The 20,737-nt window shown below is 46.3% G+C and overlaps 1 protein-coding gene and 1 pseudogene across 1 annotated transcript; one reads left to right on the top strand and one right to left on the bottom strand.

Moving 5' to 3' along the window:
- LOC142204380 (NACHT, LRR and PYD domains-containing protein 12-like) overlaps nt 1-20,737 on the bottom strand; it is a 997,553-nt pseudogene that overhangs the window by 129,382 nt on the left and 847,434 nt on the right.
- LOC142202539 (bone morphogenetic protein 7-like) lies at nt 17,604-18,878 on the top strand. The gene has a single exon (XM_075272699.1). The coding sequence runs from the start codon at nt 17,604-17,606 to the stop codon at nt 18,876-18,878; it is 1,275 nt and encodes a 424-aa protein (XP_075128800.1).

Below are 20,737 nucleotides of genomic sequence, written 5' to 3'. Positions count from 1 at the left end.
AATATTCTCCTGATGAACCTGGGGATAGTATTTAACCCGGGGGAAACGCGTTGTGAAGCAATCTGTTGGAGTAGGAAGGCAGGTTATATTCGTTTATTGGTTATTCCGTACGGGAATTCAATTACGCAGTGTATGATGTGCAGCACACGACAGAGAAATCTGCTACTTATCTATTAGCCGTACACTGCATCAGCCGTACACTGGCATGCCATTAGGAAGGGACAAGGCCTGTCCCGAAACGCGTAGCAGTCTGTATATATCTCATCATGGTTGCCATGTAGCTTCCTTTTTTAAATGCATATGAATAAAAGTTGAAGTTTTTAATGCAACATGAGGAAAGTGCTGGATTTCTTCTATTAGGACAACATGTCTGACAACCCCTAGAGAAAGGTACGCCTCCCATTGTGGTCAGTAGTATTAGGGGTAGTCAGAGTCAACACCCACATTCTGGCCATTTGATTCCATTTACATGTTCCACTACATGCGGTAGATCTTAAGGGTCCTTGTGGTCTCGCATACATTGGGAAGACTACCCAACATGGCGAGACCGCAATTCCAAACAGAATATTTGAGGAGGCAAAATCAGGCTTCCAGTTCCAGATCATTTTTCCAAATTAGAACATACTGCACCAGTTACGTTTCCAGGTTTTGGAGCATGTGTCCATGTCATGGGCGAGGTGGTGACCACGGCCACAGATTGAGACAACACGAGTCGTACTGGATTCACACTCTGCGTACTCCGGCACTGCATGGACTTAATAGGGTGTGACTTATTGATATTCTGCATGTCCAATGTTTTGGGATTATTCTCTGTTTGGACCCTACTATTTCTCATTATGAGTCAGATCCTGGCTTATGTAGAGCGGTATGAAATTTCTCTTTATTAAATGTATATACTAATACTCCAATATACTGGTGATCACTAACATGGATATGGGATGTGACATGACACTGGTGAACCTCTGATGTATAACTGGGTCATGGGATGTCACAACTGATATCAAATGAGCGTCATATACGCCATTGAAGGGATAGTGCCACTATGTGGTGGGACAGTGTCTCATGGAATACATATGAGGAGGACAAACAATAGGGCGCCCCTAGTGGTCACACATCCCGAGGACACTTCGAACAGATCTCCAACCTATATTTCTGAAAGACAATAGACTGAAGGAGAAGACACACAAGTCCAGTCCATAAATATCAAACTCCAACAGGACTATAAAGTTACTGGGACTCCCATGTATATCCTACAGTGTGGTGGATGCAATACTGTGCATGATGGGCCCAATGGTGGAACAAAATCTACAATCCAGGAAGAATCTAAAAGAAACAATAAAACGGCAGCTGGAAACACCAGAGGAAAGACTCAAGAGCAGAGCTCAATATGGCAGGATAAGAGTCCTGATACTGAAGGGTCATCAAGAACAAGACATTTTGGAAGTTCCCAAGTCACTGACACAAGGACTCCATCGAACACCTGGAACTATAAACCTTTAAATGGACACTACATGAAGCCATCAGACTGTCTCTACATCCATGAACCCCTAAGTCATCACCCCTATAACCTCAGTTTTATCACCACGGCTGATCCTGATCCATGGCCTCATGTACAGATTGTCATTGAGAACAGAACATAGAAGATGCAAAGCAGTCACTTGTAACGACCTCAAGGAGCCGCCGCCATGTGTCCTGAAGGCTGCCGATACAACTCTGGTTAGACAATAGAAAGCATTACCAAAAAGAAAGCATTACCAAAGTTGCTCTTTGTGTACCTTGAGCATAGAAAAGCTCATTACTCCTATTACCTTCAGTACCAATCCTATACCGACTGACACTCTGGACAGCAGAGGTATAAGTACCACCCATAGCTCACTCAGACCAGCAACCTGACCCATCATAGATGGCAGCTCCACTCACTGGTCCGATGCCTCTGGATAATCTATGGTATGGACAAGTCTTTCAAACCACATGTGCCACCTCAATGGTCTCAGCCATTCCTGTCCTCCACCAACCTACTCCATGTCCTCATCTCCCACACATTTACAGAGGTGGCAAACCCTGTACATGAGGCCATTTAGACTAGACATCGCAGACATTGGACTAGTAAGAAACCAAAGACTGCCACACGATAGACCTGGTTTACAATCCCCGGATTTTTTTAACAGACATTTCTCAATGCTTTTCTTGGCCTTGGCTTCCAGTTTATAGAACCTGATGGAGGACTGGGAGGGTTCGCCATAGCTTTGGGATAAGCCATGACACCCCCCTCACAGGTCACTGGTCTGAACAGTAGCCTACAAGCTCAAACAAGCCACCTAGAACCAGACACCACCCCAGGTAGAAGAGCCTAAGGCAACCCCTAGGGATTCACCAGAGCCCGCCGCAAGGCAGGATGGACTTGGCTGTAGGGATCCAGGTTACGTCTGCGGAGTAAGGGGAGAGAATACAGGGGAAAACCCACAGGCCACAGACCGAACCAGAGGACCAACGGGAAGCAGAGAAAGCGGCCAGACTAGCCAAAGTCATAACCAGGAGGGTTCAAGTAAAAACTCATCTGGTAATTCTTTGAGTTCGTGAATTACAGATCAAGCCAAGGACAAACTTATATACAACCAAGTCCAGAAGCAAGAGGTTACCTAGTAGGACAAAAGTCACTTTACAAATGACTCTCTGGATTACCCAGTGGTGACCCCTGTACTTTTACTGGTGTGCCTTCTGCCAGCTACCCAGTCACCAATTGGTAATGGAGGGCACCAGGGAACGGGATGGTCGATACTTGTACAGATTTAGAGGGACTGAATGACTTTCCTATAAGTAAATAGATCACATCTTAAGGGATCTGAAGCATTGGCCATACACATTTACCCCTCTGAATCAGGAGGTTATACTCTTGAATGCTCCCTAAAGTAGTATCAGACATATCCTCCATCTGTATCCTAAACCTCAACAGACCCTTTATTGTTTATCTGACCCTTCAAATATACAATAAGATGGCAGCTGGAAACACCAGAGGAGAAAGAGGCAAGAGCAGAGCACAATATGGCAGGATAAGAGTCCTGATACTGAAGGGTCACCAAGAACAAGCGCTGAAAATTCAGAACAATTTACAATAAGTCTTTGACACAAGGACTCCATGTAACCCCGCTGGATGTCCAAGCCCTTACAGGACACTACAAACCCATCAGACTGACTACATCCACTGCAACTGAGGGTAAGAAGAGCATGAAATGTCTTACAAGCGTGACTGGAGATGAGATTTCAGATTCAGCAAGTTCAGAAGGAGTTATTACAGTGTATACATGTCTCTGGAGGATCTGCTCTCATATATTTCCATGTAACCCCCATTATTATTGGGTGTGATCCACAGAGACTACCCCGCACCCCACAGAACAAGTCATTCCTGCATGTGGATGTAAAAGATGGAGATATAAGATCAGCCCATTATCACAGATCTGTGAAGATTTACACAACCATGTCATCCACCATTACTAGGAGAAAGGCTGTAGAGTATTGGAGAGAGCCAAGTGGTCAATACCAGTCAGAAGACAGAGCGGCCATGAGGAACAGGAGATACTCTAGCCCCGACATATCACAGCAACACATCATGGAGACTGGACACCGACAAGGAGACATCAAATACACAACACCGTACATATTACAGGGGGAGAGAACGCTGGACGACTGAGTGATAGATCCATCTATGGAGGAGGGGGGGGGGGGAATAGAGGCTTTACTGGGAAGAGTCATCAGAGACATTGACATTGGACCAGGTCACTTTGGCCTGGGCTCCTAGTTTATAAACCCTGATTGGGGACTGGGAGGGTTCACCATAGTCTTGGGATAAGCCATGACACCCCATTCACCATCCCTGATCAGCACTTACTGAGTTTTAGTGATGTCGCGGCTTCTGAGCAATACTTGGCGGTCACCATTACAGTTCTGTACTACAGTCAGGGGGATTGGGCCATGGTCACCCCGGTAAAGCCCCTACGATACAAGTCTATACATTCTACATCAGGAGAGACACTACTACGGGATCAGAGACATGGAAGGCTTTACTGGAGAGGGTGACATCTGTGGACGCTGCAGTTCTGGGGATCACCACAACTGTCACAGGGGCAGTATTTATGGAGATCCCACAATAAGGGAATGAGGAAGTGTCATACTATTGTTAGACCTGTATAATTTATATTATACAAATGTTATTACTAAGTTTTTATATATTAGGTTCTGTTCACACTGCTGTCACATGTCTTACGTGAAAGACTCAGACTCCAGGTATGGTTTCAGAATAGAAGAGCTAGACAACCTGTAAGAAACAGCAGATTCCTGGGATATATGAAGGAACTTCTGGCAGTTCCTAGATAGCCAAAGGCCATGTAAGACGTGTCCAGGATCTACTGCAGAAGGATCTTTTGGGGGAGAAGGTGGGGTATGACTAAATAACGTGACAGCCTTTGTACTTAGTAGTAAGTTACTGGGTACGCCTGAGGGACCATGTTACAGCAGAGAAGACCCACTGGTTATACATGAGAAGATCACATGTAGGACACGGTCATTAGAGTCCTCAGAGACCAAGTCACAATACAGACCCTGTACCCACCACCCACACAGCATTCCATCCATTAACCCAAATCTTAGCCTTTTCATTAAAGTCTTTCAGACATCAACCCCCATGTTTTGTACAACCCCTAAAGAAGGCAATGTCTTGGCCAGTTATGGAGATCTAGCACCACCATGTCACCTAGGCCATTCTGAAGATCACATCAAGGTATATATTATGGAGTTCCTGAGTCTCAGGATCAAGGAACATGACTTGTAAGACCAGACACATTGAATGAGCAGCCATAGTGAGGTCAACACCACAAATGGTCACAACCCATGTAGTCAATGTGGTAGAACAATGAACAACATTAGACATCTGTAAGATAGGCAGAAGAGTCAAAGTACAGTCCGTGTGGACTTCTATACATGGCCTAATCCTTGAGACAAGCTTATGCTATGGCAGGATCAGCAAGGTAGCCCTGAAATTCTTGCGTAAAGTCCTTCACTAGACCTGAGATCTATCACCTTCTCATGACCTTACATGATGTTGATCTTTTAACATTATAGGACACCATTGACCAGTTAGGAATACTGTACATGATGACCACGGTGCTCAAACCCATCCTCAAAAAGGTCTTCTAAAACTTCTACCTGGACCATATAGTCAGACCCTTCAGACTACAGACCAAGCCTCGAAGTCTCTTCAGGCCCAATTCTCCACCTCCCCATTGTCCTGACATGGGACACCTTCATGCATCTCAGACCATGGGCAAATGAGTCAAGGAGGTTTGTTCTGCCCAGTTGTGAAGTAGGAGATAGAAACCAGTGAAGAACTTTGATAAATGATATAATAATGTACAAGAGTCACCGGATACTTGAGGGTGGTCACGCCTGTGACTTGGGACATCATCTGGTTTCTGGTGAGAGGTGTCCACGTTGTAGAAAAGATGGTCAACCCTGAAATCAGAGAAAGCCGGTCACACAGTGGATGAAGCACTGGCTAAACCAAACATCTAAGACTTCTAGGAGATGCGGTCACAGATCAGGAGACATTAATAGGTCATTACAGGAACATTCTTATATAATGTAACCAGAGATATCAGAAGGACCAAGTACCTGACGTGTAGGAGACCACCAACTAATATGGTGGGATCTGTAGGAACCGAGCCCGTATCCATAAGAGTTCTTGGAAACCTTCTGTTGTCCTTACACCATTAACGTCCATTTGATGGAACAGAGTCCATGCGATCCTGTAGATGCCTCCATGTTGTACTTTATCTTCTAAGACAAGGCATGGGGCGGTACTCAGATTCAGAGTCATTTTTTTAGGGGTTTAATCCTGGTAAAAACCTTGGACGACCTTAAAGACATTGGATGAGCAGAGACTCAACAGCGAGACCTTCCCAAGAGCAGAGCGAGAAGAGACCTCAACAGGAGAAACCCTACAAATAAGAAGACCATTAGTCCATATAGACCACCCCAGCTGCAGAGAAACCCCCAAGCAGTGATAGCCACCAGTCCTTACAGGTATTCCAGGATATCATCCAATAGGGGGCAGCAGAGAGCCAAGAAGCTCCACATGTGGCAGTAATGTCTCCAGAGACTCAGCCCGGGATGGTTTCTACAAGAAGAGACATCCAGATATAAGACAAGATAATGGTCACCTTAGTAAGGAGGGGGAGGGGAAGTATTATCAGCCATTTTATCTTTCTAAGAAGGAAACCGTCAGTAAGGCCACCCTATAGTAACTTATTCCTGCCATAGGAGAGCCTGCGCTCAGGTATACAGAGCCGATAGTCACAAGGTCACATCCCAGGTAGCAGAGACACCCCAATATTACAGGATTAACTCCTTAGATACAGAGGTGAGGATCAGTCAGTGACCATAGACAATTCCTCCATAAGCTCAACAAGACACTAAAGAAAAGGAGTGACATTAACCCAATAATATCCCCATAATAACCCCCCAGGCCATGACCGCCCCAGGGCTCACCGCAGTCGCCACATCATGTGACTGCACCATCTTACTAAAGATGGTGGCCGAGACCCAATGTAGTCACCGCCATTACACCGACCACAAGGGCTATAGAGCTAAGGACAAGGTCACCCCATGGTCAGGCCTGGATGATGGAAGTCAGAGGACTATAGAGAAGTAGCGGGGTCTATACACAGCCCATATATACACACACACACACACACACACTACACAACAACACAATAAGGTGATAGTCACATGGTCATTCCTTCTCCATATATACTGTATACCCTTATAGAGAACAGACAACAAGACTGACACAAAGTAACAAAGCTACAGCTCTGCCCCCAGACCACTACATGGATATAATGGGGAGGGGGCAGATAGTATATTGGGGTATAGAGTAACATTGTACCTCTAATAACTGCCCCCGCTCACCATACTGCCCAGTCACATGACTGCTGTAGGGTCCAGGGGGGTATTACATGTATATAGAGATTACACAGGAGCCAGTATACAGCCAGAGCCACCAGCAGGGGGCGACACTATCTCCCAGCAGTGTAATAGATGGATAAACCCCGCCACACATCACACAGAGAAGTTTGTGTCCCCCCGGCCTTACAGCAGCCGTATACTATACCTGGCCTAGAGCTGAGGCTGATTCACTCCACAATCTGCTGCAGTCACAGCCAAAGCTGCAAATAATTCAGCAAGACAAGGAGCAGGTGCTGCATTATATCCAGGGAGCGGCCAATCAGCACTAAGGACAGGTCAGAGGTCACTGACCAATCACTGCCCCCTATACATGTAGCAGAGCTGAGGCGTCATAGACCCGCTCAGTGCAGCCGGGGGTCAGGGAGTGTTCACACTACATGCAGATTTGTGTTTTAGATACATGGGTATAACCAAACACTATAGAAAACTGCAAGTAGTTATTACTGCAGGAGAAGTGTTACTGCGCCATGTGTATGCGCACTTAGGACACATTCACACCTGCAGGTTTCACTCAGGTTTTCTTCTCCTTCTTCTGGATTGGACTCTGCACATGTGAACACGCCCTTACAATAAGTGCAGCGCTCGTGGTCAGGCCATTACATTGTATGTGAGCCGCTGTATATTTGTGTGTTATCTATCACTATATGGCGGTATTTCTTCCAGTATTATGATGGTTGGTAATATCTGACTATTATTGGGCAGTATCTTCACCAGATGCCGTGAGGAGGCCTCATAATGTCACCTCCCTTGAGCGTCCACTTACTACGGCGGCCATGTTAGCTCACCCAATGCCAATCTCCAGTAACATAAATAACTGCAGTGTGTGTATTGTAGCTGAGCATCCTTGGCTTTGTCCACTCCAATGTATGGACGGTGCAGTAACGTCCAGGTTTTGGGTCCAGCAACAGGTGTAGAATTACAAGGCCTAGACTATGGAACAATAGACAGACCTGCAGCCATGTGTAAGACAATGAGACGTCTCCATAACAAGCAGGTCTCTCTGTGACCCCCGCCATGGACATAGGAGACACCTATTAGGGAGAGACAGGGCTGTACAAGCGGCCATTACAGCAGGGTATACGGAGTCACTCAGTGGGTAACACCGGGGGTCACGTTATAATGCCGCAAGAGACTAAATTACCCCAAATAGTTTACACTTGGAGAGGTCAACCCCACATACGCGCCCTAGCCTATGTAGAATCAGTCAGAGAGCGCTCAGGGTAAATTCACACCTAGTTTTCTGGTTCGAAACTGAGGTGGCCTCTGCCTTAGGTTCCGGTCCAAAAGCCAGATCGCCGCGACTGAAAGCCGGTGTTCTGTACCAGCATCCAGCTGCGCGCTCCGCTCCGGACTAGGCCCAATGAATGTCCAGAGGAGGGAGGAGTGTCTGCAGGTCGAATCGCGAGATGACTTGTCCTGAAGAATGGGCATGTCGCTTCTTTTTTCTGGGAGCTGGAAGAAATGACTCCCAGAAAAAACACCGTAGCGGCTCCCACTGATTTCAATGGGAGCCGTCTTTTTGGTCAGGATTTTGAGGCGGATACGATTATAGGTCCAGACTGGGATTATAACCTGACCCTCATATGTGCGGCATCAGAGAGCGAGGAAGAGCCGAATATAAAGAGAACGTGGGCTCAAAATGTCACTAATAGAGCACCGGCTCCTCTCTAGGCTAATAGAGCGCCGGCTCCTCTCTAGGCTAATAGAGCGCCGGCTCCTCTCTAGGCTAATAGAGCACCGGCTCCTCTCTAGGCTAATAGAGCGCCGACTCCTCTCTAGGCTAATAGAGCGCCGGTTCCTCTCTAGGCTAATAGAGCGCCGGCTCCTCTCTAGGCTAACAGAGCACTGGCTCCTCTCTATACTAATAGTGCACCGGCTCCTCTCTATACTAATAGTGCACCGGCTCCTCTCTAGGCTAATAGAGCGCCGGTTCCTCTCTAGACTAATAGAGCGCCGGCTCCTCTCTAGGCTAATAGAGCACCGGCTCCTCTCTAGACTAATAGAGCACCGGCTCCTCTCTAGACTAATAGAGCACCGGCTCCTCTCTATACTAATAGTGCACCGGCTCCTCTCTAGACTAATAGAGCGCCGGGTACTCTCTAGACTAATAGTGCACCGGCTCCTCTCTAGACTAATAGAGCGCCGGTTCCTCTCTAGACTAATAGAGCGCCGGCTCCTCTCTAGGCTAATAGAGCACTGGCTCCTCTCTAGACTAATAGAGCACCGGCTCCTCTCTATACTAATAGTGCACCGGCTCCTCTCTAGACTAATAGAGCGCCGGGTACTCTCTAGGCTAATAGAGCGCTGGCTCCACTCTAGACTAATAGAGCGCCAGGTACTCTCTAGGCTAATAGAGCGCCGGCTCCTCTCTAGACTAATAGAGCGCCAGGTACTCTCTAGGCTAATAGAGCGCCGGCTCCTCTCTAGACTAATAGAGCGCCAGGTACTCTCTATACTAATAGTGCACCGGCTCCTCTCTAGACTAATAGAGCGCCGGCTCCTCTCTAGACTAATAGAGCGCCGGCTCCTCTCTAGGCTAATAGAGCACCGGCTCCTCTCTAGGCTAATAGAGCACCGGCTCCTCTCTATACTAATAGTGCACCGGCTCCTCTCTAGACTAATAGAGCGCCGGCTCCTCTCTAGACTAATAGAGCGCCGGCTCCTCTCTAGGCTAATAGAGCACCGGCTCCTCTCTAGGCTAATAGAGCACCGGCTCCTCTCTAGGCTAATAGAGCGCCGGGTACTCTCTAGACTAATAGTGCACCGGCTCCTCTCTAGACTAATAGAGCACCGGCTCCTCTCTAGGCTAATAGAGCACCGGCTCCTCTCTATACTAATAGTGCACCGGCTCCTCTCTAGACTAATAGAGCGCCGGTTCCTCTCTAGACTAATAGAGCGCCGGCTCCTCTCTAGGCTAATAGAGCACCGGCTCCTCTCTAGACTAATAGAGCACCGGCTCCTCTCTAGACTAATAGAGCACCGGCTCCTCTCTATACTAATAGTGCACCGGCTCCTCTCTAGACTAATAGAGCGCCGGGTACTCTCTAGACTAATAGTGCACCGGCTCCTCTCTAGACTAATAGAGCGCCGGTTCCTCTCTAGACTAATAGAGCGCCGGCTCCTCTCTAGGCTAATAGAGCACTGGCTCCTCTCTAGACTAATAGAGCACCGGCTCCTCTCTATACTAATAGTGCACCGGCTCCTCTCTAGACTAATAGAGCGCCGGGTACTCTCTAGGCTAATAGAGCGCTGGCTCCACTCTAGACTAATAGAGCGCCAGGTACTCTCTAGGCTAATAGAGCGCCGGCTCCTCTCTAGACTAATAGAGCGCCAGGTACTCTCTAGACTAATAGAGTGCCGGCTCCTCTCTAGACTAATAGAGCGCCGGCTCCTCTCTAGACTAATAGTGCACCGGCTCCTCTCTAGACTAATAGAGCGCCGGGTACTCTCTAGACTAATAGTGCACCGGCTCCTCTCTAGGCTAATAGAGCACCGGCTCCTCTCTAGGCTAATAGAGCGCCGGGTACTCTCTAGACTAATAGTGCACCGGCTCCTCTCTAGACTAATAGAGCACCGGCTCCTCTCTATACTAATAGTGCACCGGCTCCTCTCTATACTAATAGTGCACCGGCTCCTCTCTAGACTAATAGAGCACCGGCTCCTCTCTATACTAATAGTGCACCGGCTCCTCTCTAGGCTAATAGAGCGCCAGGTACTCTCTAGGCTAATAGAGCGCTGGCTCCACTCTAGACTAATAGAGCGCCAGGTACTCTCTAGGCTAATAGAGCGCCAGGTACTCTCTAGACTAATAGTGCACCGGCTCCTCTCTAGACTAATAGAGTGCCGGCTCCTCTCTAGGCTAATAGAGCAGCGGCTCCTCTCTATACTAATAGTGCACCGGCTCCTCTCTAGACTAATAGAGCGTCGGCTCCTCTCTAGGCTAATAGAGCGCCAGGTACTCTCTAGACTAATAGAGCGCCGGCTCCTCTCTAGACTAATAGAGCGTCGGCTCCTCTCTAGACTAATAGAGCGCCGGGTACTCTCTAGGCTAATAGAGCGCCAGGTACTCTCTAGGCTAATAGAGCGCCAGGTACTCTCTAGGCTAATAGAGCGCCAGGTACTCTCTAGACTAATAGAGCGCCAGGTACTCTCTAGACTAATAGAGCGTCGGCTCCTCTCTAGGCTAATAGAGCGCCGGGTACTCTCTAGGCTAATAGAGCGCCAGGTACTCTCTAGACTAATAGAGCGCCGGCTCCTCTCTAGACTAATAGAGCGTCGGCTCCTCTCTAGACTAATAGAGCGCCAGGTACTCTCTAGGCTAATAGAGCGCCAGGTACTCTCTAGGCTAATAGAGCGCCAGGTACTCTCTAGGCTAATAGAGCGCCAGGTACTCTCAAAACTAAGCTCTCAGAGTCATTTCTAATGAGCCCTGGTTGAGGTCAGTGAAGTCCAACCCAACTTCTGTTTAAACTATCACTAAGGCCGTGTTCACACCAGCACTTGAACTCCATTCAGGGTTTCCATCCCTGAATCCGCTTAAAAAATGCGGAGAGAAAACTACTACAAGCAGCGCTATTCTCTTCGCATTTTTCACCCTTTTTCAGGCGGATCCTGGCGGACTCCATTATAGTTTATAGCTGAAGGTTATCTGCACAATGCCAAGTTCTCCAAAGACTTGATCACGGTTGATGGGAAACGTCTTCAGATTAAGCGGCCGCCTCATTCAGGATCCGTTTTCTATCAATATATGCTCTATAGTGTTATCGGCAGTGGCAGACAGCGAGCCCGGGTTATTGCACTGTAGGTGAGTCCAGGTCATTGCACTATATCTGAGCTCGGGTTATTGCACTATACGTGAGCCCGGATTATTGAACTATACATGAGTCCGGGATATTGCACTATACATGAGTCCGGGATATTGCACTATACGTGAGCCCAGGTTATTTCACTGTACGTCAGTCTGGATTATTGCACTATACATGAGCCCGGGTTATTGCACTATACGTGAGCCCAGATTATTGCACTATACGTGAGCCCGGGTTATTGCACTAAACGTGAGTCTTGATTACTGCACTAAACGTAAGTCTGGATTATAGCTGTATACGTGAGCCCGGGAAATTGCGCTATACGTGAGCCAAGGTTATTACACTGTACGTGAGCCCAGATTATTGCACTATACATGAGCCCGGGTTATTGCACTATACATGAGCCCGGGTTATTGCACTATACGTGAGCCAAGATTATTGCACTATATGTGAGCCCGGGTTATTGCACTATAGGTGAGTCCAGGTTATTTCACTGTACGTCAGTCTGGATTATTTCACTATACATGAGCCCGGATTATTGCACTATCCAAGAGCCCAGATTATTGCGCTATACATGAGTCCGGGTTATTGCACTATACGTGAGCCTGGATTATTGCACTATATGTGAGTCCGGATTATTACACTATACGTGAGCCCGGATTATTGCGCTATACGTGAGTCCGGGTTATTGCACTATATGTGAGTCCGGATTATTACACTATACGTGAGCCCGGATTATTGCGCTATACGTGAGTCCGGGTTATTGCACTATACGTGAGTCCGGATTATTACACTATACGTGAGCCCGAATTATTGCGCTATACATGAGTCCGGGTTATTGCACTATACGTGAGTCCGGATTATTACACTATACGTGAGCCCGGATTATTGCGCTATACGTGAGTCCGGGTTATTGCGCTATACGTGAGCCCGGATTATTACACTATACGTGAGCCCGGATTATTGCGCTATACGTGAGTCCGGGTTATTGCACTATACGTGAGTCCGGGTTATTGCGCTATACGTGAGCCCGGATTATTACACTATACGTGAGCCTGGATTATTGCGCTATACGTGAGTCCGGGTTATTGCACTATACGTGAGCCTGGATTATTGCACTATACGTGAGCCTGGATTATTGCACTATACGTGAGTCCGGGTTATTGCACTATACGTGAGTCTGGGTTATTGCACTATACGTGAGCCCGGATTATTGCACTATACGTGAGTCTGGGTTATTGCACTATACGTGAGCCCGGATTATTACACTATACGTGAGCCCGGATTATTGCGCTATACGTGAGTCCGGGTTATTGCACTATACGTGAGTCCGGGTTATTGCGCCATACGTGAGCCCGGATTATTACACTATACGTGAGCCTGGATTATTGCGCTATACGTGAGTCCGGGTTATTGCACTATACGTGAGCCTGGATTATTGCACTATACGTGAGCCTGGATTATTGCACTATACGTGAGTCCGGGTTATTGCACTATACGTGAGTCTGGGTTATTGCACTATACGTGAGCCCGGATTATTACACTATACGTGAGCCTGGATTATTGCGCTATACATGAGTCCGGGTTATTGCACTATACGTGAGCCTGGATTATTACACTATACGTGAGCCCGGATTATTGCGCTATACGTGAGTCCGGGTTATTGCACTATACGTGAGCCTGGATTATTACACTATACGTGAGCCCGGATTATTGCGCTATACGTGAGCCTGGATTATTACACTATACGTGAGCCCGGATTATTGCGCTATACGTGAGTCCGGGTTATTGCACTATACGTGAGTCCGGATTATTACACTATACGTGAGCCCGGATTATTGCGCTATACGTGAGTCCGGGTTATTGCACTATACGTGAGCCTGGATTATTGCACTATACGTGAGTCCGGATTATTGCACTATACGTGAGTCTGGGTTATTGCACTATACGTGAGTCCGGGTTATTGCGCTATACATGAGTCTGGGTTATTGCACTATACGTGAGCCTGGATTATTGCGCTATACATGAGTCCGGGTTATTGCACTATACGTGAGTCCGGATTATTACACTATACGTGAGCCCGGATTATTGCGCTATACGTGAGTCCGGGTTATTGCACTATACGTGAGTCTGGATTATTGCACTATACCTGAGCTTGGATTATTGCACTATACATGAGCCCGGGTTATTGCACTATACATGAGTCTGGATTATTGCACTATACCTGAGCTTGGATTATTGCACTATACATGAGCCCGGGTTATTGCACTATACATGAGTCTGGATTATTGCACTATACCTGAGCTTGGATTATTGCGCTATACGTGAGCCCAGATTATTGCACTATACGTTGGGTATTTGTCAGCTCAGATTTTGGGCCACTTTTTGTCACGTCACACCCCTTGCTGTGTTACCCTGGACTGTAGTTCTGTACTTACAATCCATTAGTAGCACTACAAGTCTCAGCATGCCGCCCCTCCTTACTGAGCTGAAGAACATGGACAGTTGCTCTTTGTGATATTTCTCTCCTTCACCTTGAGGACACTTTGTCCTGATGTAGACACCTGAAGGCATCGTCCAGCAGACACCACATTTACATGACAAGCTCCTCGATTCCTTGGATTCCATCCATTTGCCTCAGAGTCTGCGGCTCCTTTAACATGTAAATTCTCCATGGCCGCCATTGTGTGGAGGAGAAGGCTCCGGGTGTTTGGCCTCACATAGGTGTGTTTATACTGACCCCAGACCCACAATCTAGTCTGCAGTGACCTGACGTAGGTCACTCAGTGTCTTAAGACGTCTATGAAGGTGTGAGGTGTCCTGGTATCTGTCCCAGTCAGCTAGGAGACATGTAAGTATATGACATTTCTATATTCATCCAACTCTCTGTGTGATAAAACATAGTGAGGGAAACGTAACGCGGGGGATATGGTATGGGGCGGCCGTCTCTGCCCCATTGACAATCTCTGTACAGAACGACCCAAAATTTTAGCCCCATACAAGCAATAGGGGATACGGAATTCTACTTACCTGTGTTGACTCCTTACAGCCTATTCTTATCCATAGGGATCGGCTGCTTGGTGTTTTTTCACTTTTTGGAGTGGAATTAGAAAAAATTGCATTTAGGCCAATTTCTTGGATTTAATTTTTACAGCAACCCCTATGTGCAAGTAATGACCTGTTACCTGTATTCTGCGGGTCAGGACGATCACGGCCATACCAAATTTCTATAGTATTTGTATTGTCGCCATATGTGACCCCTGTAAGTTTTTCATATGTATGTGCGTGGAAACGGGTGCGGTGTCTTTTTATGCGGGACTAGTTTTTATTGATACCATTTTGGGGAATTTTTGATGGTTTTATCTCTTTTTATTACATTTTTTTTAATTATATTTTAATATTTCGGACATTTTTGAGTGTTTATGTTTATTATTTTTATATATGATCTCGGTAAAGGGGGGGGGGATCTGAACTTTTATATGTTTTGTGGGGAGAGATTATACCAAAAAAAAAAATGTTTACTCTATTTTCAGACCCCCTAAGGCGTTTGAACCCTCGGGGTCCTGATCGCTCATGCTAATAGGTCTAATGTAACGACAAGTCTGGGAACTTTCAATAGGCTCCTGACTGTCATGGCCGCTGATCGCTGTCCTTAGATGACGTTCCAGAGGGCAGCGCCCATCGTGCCTGCACACTTTAGATGCTGCAGTCGCCTTTAACTGCGGCATCTAAAGAGTTAACAGCTGCGATCAATGTTGGTGTCAATAGGGTGTGCTGGCTGTATTATATGCTGGTATCCATCTTGGCTCCTGAGCCCTCTCCATATACCCCCTCGCACCTTGTCGCGCGCATGTACGTGATTTTGCAGGAAGGGGTTAATAACGACAACAGAAATGCTGCAAAATATCTTGTGTGAATGCAGGCTAAACCTAAGTCAAACCTAGTCGAGAATTTTAAGTTTCGGCTTTCCTTTCGGCTTGAATCACACGTGCACTTTTTGTTACAATTTTTGATGCAGTTTTCCATCCCAAACACTGAAGAAGATCCAAAATTAGGAAAAGTATAGGCTGATATTTCTCCACTAGTTGTATCTATTTCAGGGTTTGCCTCAAAAAACTGTATCACGTGAAGGACGAGACTGGGGAAACGATCTAGATCTTATTTGTTCTTTATAATATGTTGAAAGTTTCCCCCCGATTCTGTTTGTACCAAATTTCTCATGTGTCCCTATTAAAGGGATCCTATTTTTGGATACACTTTTTTTCTGACTAACACATAGGAATAGCCTTAAAGGGATCCTATCATTAAAACTGAATTTTTTCTACCTACCTTGTAGGAATAGCCTTAAGAAAGTCTATTCATCTCCTACCTTTAGATGTCTTCTCCGCGCCAACGTTCAGTATATCATCTGGTTTTCATCAGTATTCAAATGAGTTCTCTCGCAGCACTGGGGGCGGTCCTCAGCGCTCAAACAGCACTGGGGGTGTCCCCAATGCTGTGAGAGAACTCTCCGGCGCCGCCTCCATCTTCTTCCGGAACGGGTCTTCTTCTGACGCTGGCTTCAAACTTCTAGGCCTCGGGCAGCCGACTGCGCATGCCTGCCGGCCACAAGACAATGTCCACTTACAATACTGTATAAGCAGCCGTTTTCTTGCGGCCGACGGGCATGCGCAGTTGGCTTTGCCCTAGGCCCAAAGCCTAGAAGTTTGAAGCCAGCACTGGAAGAAGACGCGTTCCTGAAGAAGATGGAGGCGTCGCTGGAGAGTTCTCTCGCAGCATTGGGGACGCCCCCAGTACTATTTGAGCACTGAGGCCCGCCCCCAGTGCTGCGAGATAACTCATTTGCATACCAAGGAAAACTGAGATTTATACCGAACGGCGACGCAGAGAAGACATCTAAAGTTAGGAGAAGAGTAGCCTTTCTTAATGCTATTCCTACATGGTAGGCAGAAAAAAAAAATCAGTTTTAATGATAGGATCCCTTTAAGAAAGGTTATTCTTCTCCTACCCTTAGATGTCTTCTCCACGCTGCCATTCAATATAAACCCAGGTTTTCTTTGGTATGCAAACGAGCTTTCTCATAGCTTTTTGGGGCAGTCCCCAGCGCTAAAACAGTACTGGGGGTGTCCCCAATGCTGCAAGAGAAATCTTCCATCTTCTTCTGGAACGCCCTCTCCTTGTGTCTTCTTCCATCCTGGGTTTCATTTTCGAGGCCACAAGAAAATGGACGCTTACACAGCTTACTGTGTAAGTGGCCATTTTCTTGTGGCCACAGGCATGCGCAGTCGGCTCTGCCCAAGGCCTAGAAGATTGAAACCCAGCTCCGGAAAAAGACACAGGGAGAGGCTGTTCCAGAAGAAGATGGAGGCGGCGCTGGAAAGTTCTCTCGCAGCATTGGGGACACCCCAGTGCTGTTTGAGCGCTGAGGACCGCCCCCAGTGCTGTGAGAGAACTAATTTGCATACCAAAGAAAACACGGATATCTACTGAACGGTGGCGCGGAGAAGACATCTAAAGGTAGGAGAAGAGTAGCTTTTCTTAAGGCTATTCCTAAGTGTTAGTCAAAAAAAAAGTGTATCCAATAGGATCCCTTTAAGAATCAAGACCAGCAACTCATTTGCATACTTTAGAATACATTTCCCGTATATATATTATTGAGGGTTGTTGTAGCTCAGTTTATCCCGATGACTTTTGGCCGTGGGCTGGGCTGACACTTGTTTCCTCTCCCTTCCATTTTTGTAATTTTTTGTTCTTCTTGATTTTCAGTAGACTTCAATGGAAATGGAGTTACGAAGATCCTTCCGTTGGGTATTTAATATCTTCCTGTCTTACATCTTATTAAGAATTGTCGCAGCCGATCCAGCGATTCGCCATGCTAGTCATCCCAGTTTTGCACAGAGAACATTGAAAGGCCATGAACGGAGAGAGATCCAAAAAGAAATTTTATCGGTCTTGGGATTGTCGCACCGACCAAGGCCTCAATTCCATGGGAAGCAGACGTCTGCGCCAATGTTTATGATGGATTTGTACAATTCCCTGCATATCGGAGAAGAACAAGAGAACGTGGCCTCCCCTTACGATAAACAATTTCTTACAGACGATGAGACTTCATTCGTTGGCCCAGATGAAGTTCACTTTCTCGATGATGCAGATCTGGTCATGAGTTTTGTCAATTTGCTTGAGGACGTTGACGTTTGCCCTCAATGCTACAGTAAGGAACTGAGGTTTGATCTTCGAGACATTCCTGCCGGGGAACAGTTGACATCTGGAGAGCTAAAGATATATAAAGACACAATTCCATATAATAAAACCTACCAGATAAGCGTCTACCAAGTGACGCGAGAAAACGCCAAGACGTTGCCGAAGCTTGATACCCGAGTCATCAATGGATCGTACGTTGGGTGGTTGACATTTGATCTTACGGCTATAAGGAAAGACTGGGTTGTGAATCCACAGTATAATTTTGGCCTACAAGTAATGGTGGAGACGATGGACTACAAAAGCATCCAACCCAAAGCTGTCTGTTTAGTTGGCCAAGGCGGTCCTCAGGAGAAGCAGCCATTTCTAGTGGCATTTTTTAGATCTGAAACAGTCCACCCCCGTAGTGTAAGGTCAACCGGTGGAAATCATTGGAATAAATACAAAGTAAAGGAATCTGAGGAACATGAAGATCTTGTATTAGGAGACACTACAGAGGACTTCATGGGCAGCAGTGCTCAGACTGGCCAACGTTCCTCTATACAGGCCTGCGGGAGGCAGGAACTATACGTCAGCTTCTATGAACTCGGGTGGCAAGATTGGATCATTGCCCCAGAAGGCTACTCGGCCTATTACTGCGATGGGGAATGTATTGTTCCTCTGAACTCTCACATGAATGCCACCAACCATGCCATTATCCAAACTCTGGTCCATTTTATTAACCCACAGATGGTTCCTAAGCCATGTTGTGCCCCTACGGAGCTCCAGGACGTCTCAGTCTTGTATTTTGATGACGGCTCCAATGTTAGACTAAAGAAGTATAAAAACATGGTGGTTCAGGCCTGTGGCTGTCAGTAGACCCTCGAAGAATTTGTTAATGCACATTTCATAAAATAATACTTGTTTCCCTGAAAAAACTTTGTATGTGTTCATGTATTTCAGTAAAATAAAGTTGTGTTTGCGTATTAGAGTAAAGAAGTGGCTTCTCCATGTTCTTTTCCCATCCTCACAATAGAATAGACAATGCCTCAACTCTAAGTCTACTCACCATGGTGGATATTGTCCTCCTATCATGGTCTGACCATGCTCCTATAGTTGTATCCCTGTCCTCCATCCCAGTCCAAACCCGACGTCATATCTGGCTTCTTAGGCCGGGTTCAGACAGGGTTTGTGACGTCATATCTGGCTTCTTAGGCCGGGTTCAGACCGGGTTTTTTGGTCCAGAATTAGACATGGAGGCCGCCTCAGACCAAGAAACGGCTAACCGAGCCCGCACCAGCATCCAGTCACAGCACTCCGCTCCGGATTAGGCCCAAATGAATGGTCCTAGTCGGGAGGGCGGTGTCGCGAGGCGAATCCCCCTGAAGAGAGGGCAGGTCACTTCTCTTTTCGGGAACAAACTGCTTGCGGAAAAAGGAAATGAGCGGCTCCCATTGATTTCAAAATCCTGACCAAAAAACCCCATCTGAACTCGGCCTTAGAGTCCCTCAAAGCCCCAACAACTCAGGCTACACCCCAAGCAGCACTTTTCTCTCTGCATGTTTTGTGCGGAAACCACATGGACCCCATTGTAGTCTAGGGGGTCCGCAGGTTTCCTAAGGTAACCGCTTTTTTTTTATATGTATAGGTTACCGTTTGGGGGGTCCCCAAACAGACTCCCCGAATGGACACCCAAACGCAGATGTCAATGAGGCCTTAATGTTTGCGGGACACATTGTTCTTCCTAATGGTACCATTTAATATTCTGTGCAATGTCCTGGGAAGCTGGAACAAAATTACAAATGGGGTGGAATTGGGGAAAAAAAAAAGTGTATTAGTGTGAATTTCTTATGGGCTTCATTTTTACAGCATTCACTCTGCAGGTAAGATGACATGTCTCCTGTAGTCTATGTTTTGGTACAATCCCGGGGATAATGGTGACTTTAAAAAAAATTAAAAAAAATAATAAAGTTTTAGATTTTTGTTCAAATGTAAATAAAAAAACATGATATAGTCTTATTTACATTTGAACAAAAATCAAAAACTTTGTAAATTTTTTTTTTTTTTTTTTTCTTAAAGTCACCCTGATCTGACCCATCATTTCTTTTATACTATCATGTATAGGGCTTCCGTTTTTGCAGGGCCAGAGGTTTTTAGTGAGACCATTTTTGGGGAATATGTATTAATTGGATCACTTTCTACTGAAAATTTTTGTCAAAAAAATGCTTTGGCACTTGAGATATATATATACAGTATATTTTCTCACCTGTAGACCAGGCATGTTTGGACACAGGTATACCCAATGTGTATGTATTTCATAGTACTGAGTTCTTTGATATGTATTCTAAGGAAGGGGGGAATTTATTTTATTTATTTTTTGAGGTTGCCGAACGTTATTCGGACCCTATTCGCCTCCTTAGTTTGTATTTTGTTTATAGGTCCTATACTTGTGCCTATGGGGCCATACGTCATATTACCTAACGCGTCATACAGTCACTAGCCAAGGCTTCAGGGATCATAGGGGATATCACCATAGGCATTGGGATGGCGGCGATCAGTACTCGCCTCACCCCTCACCACCCACTCCCCTTCCACCTGTAGTACATGGGGATTACTATTCCGATATACAATTCCTACAATTGATGGGATCCTCTCCATCGTGTGAATCGCACTGATCACTTTATACAGATCACAATCGTAATTTGGTTAAATCCACCCTCCATGTTTCTACTGTGCAG

Source organism: Leptodactylus fuscus, chromosome 5 (assembly GCF_031893055.1).
Source record: "Leptodactylus fuscus isolate aLepFus1 chromosome 5, aLepFus1.hap2, whole genome shotgun sequence".
In the NCBI taxonomy this organism is placed as follows: Eukaryota; Metazoa; Chordata; class Amphibia; order Anura; family Leptodactylidae; genus Leptodactylus; species Leptodactylus fuscus.
Note: the sequence above shows the minus strand (reverse complement) of the source record. Positions and strands in the feature narration are given on the sequence as shown.

What these genes read in the sequence shown, in the direction of transcription:
- LOC142202539 (XM_075272699.1), top strand. Translation starts at nt 17,604, where the DNA reads ATGGAGTTACGAAGATCCTTCCGTTGGGTATTTAATATCTTCCTGTCT.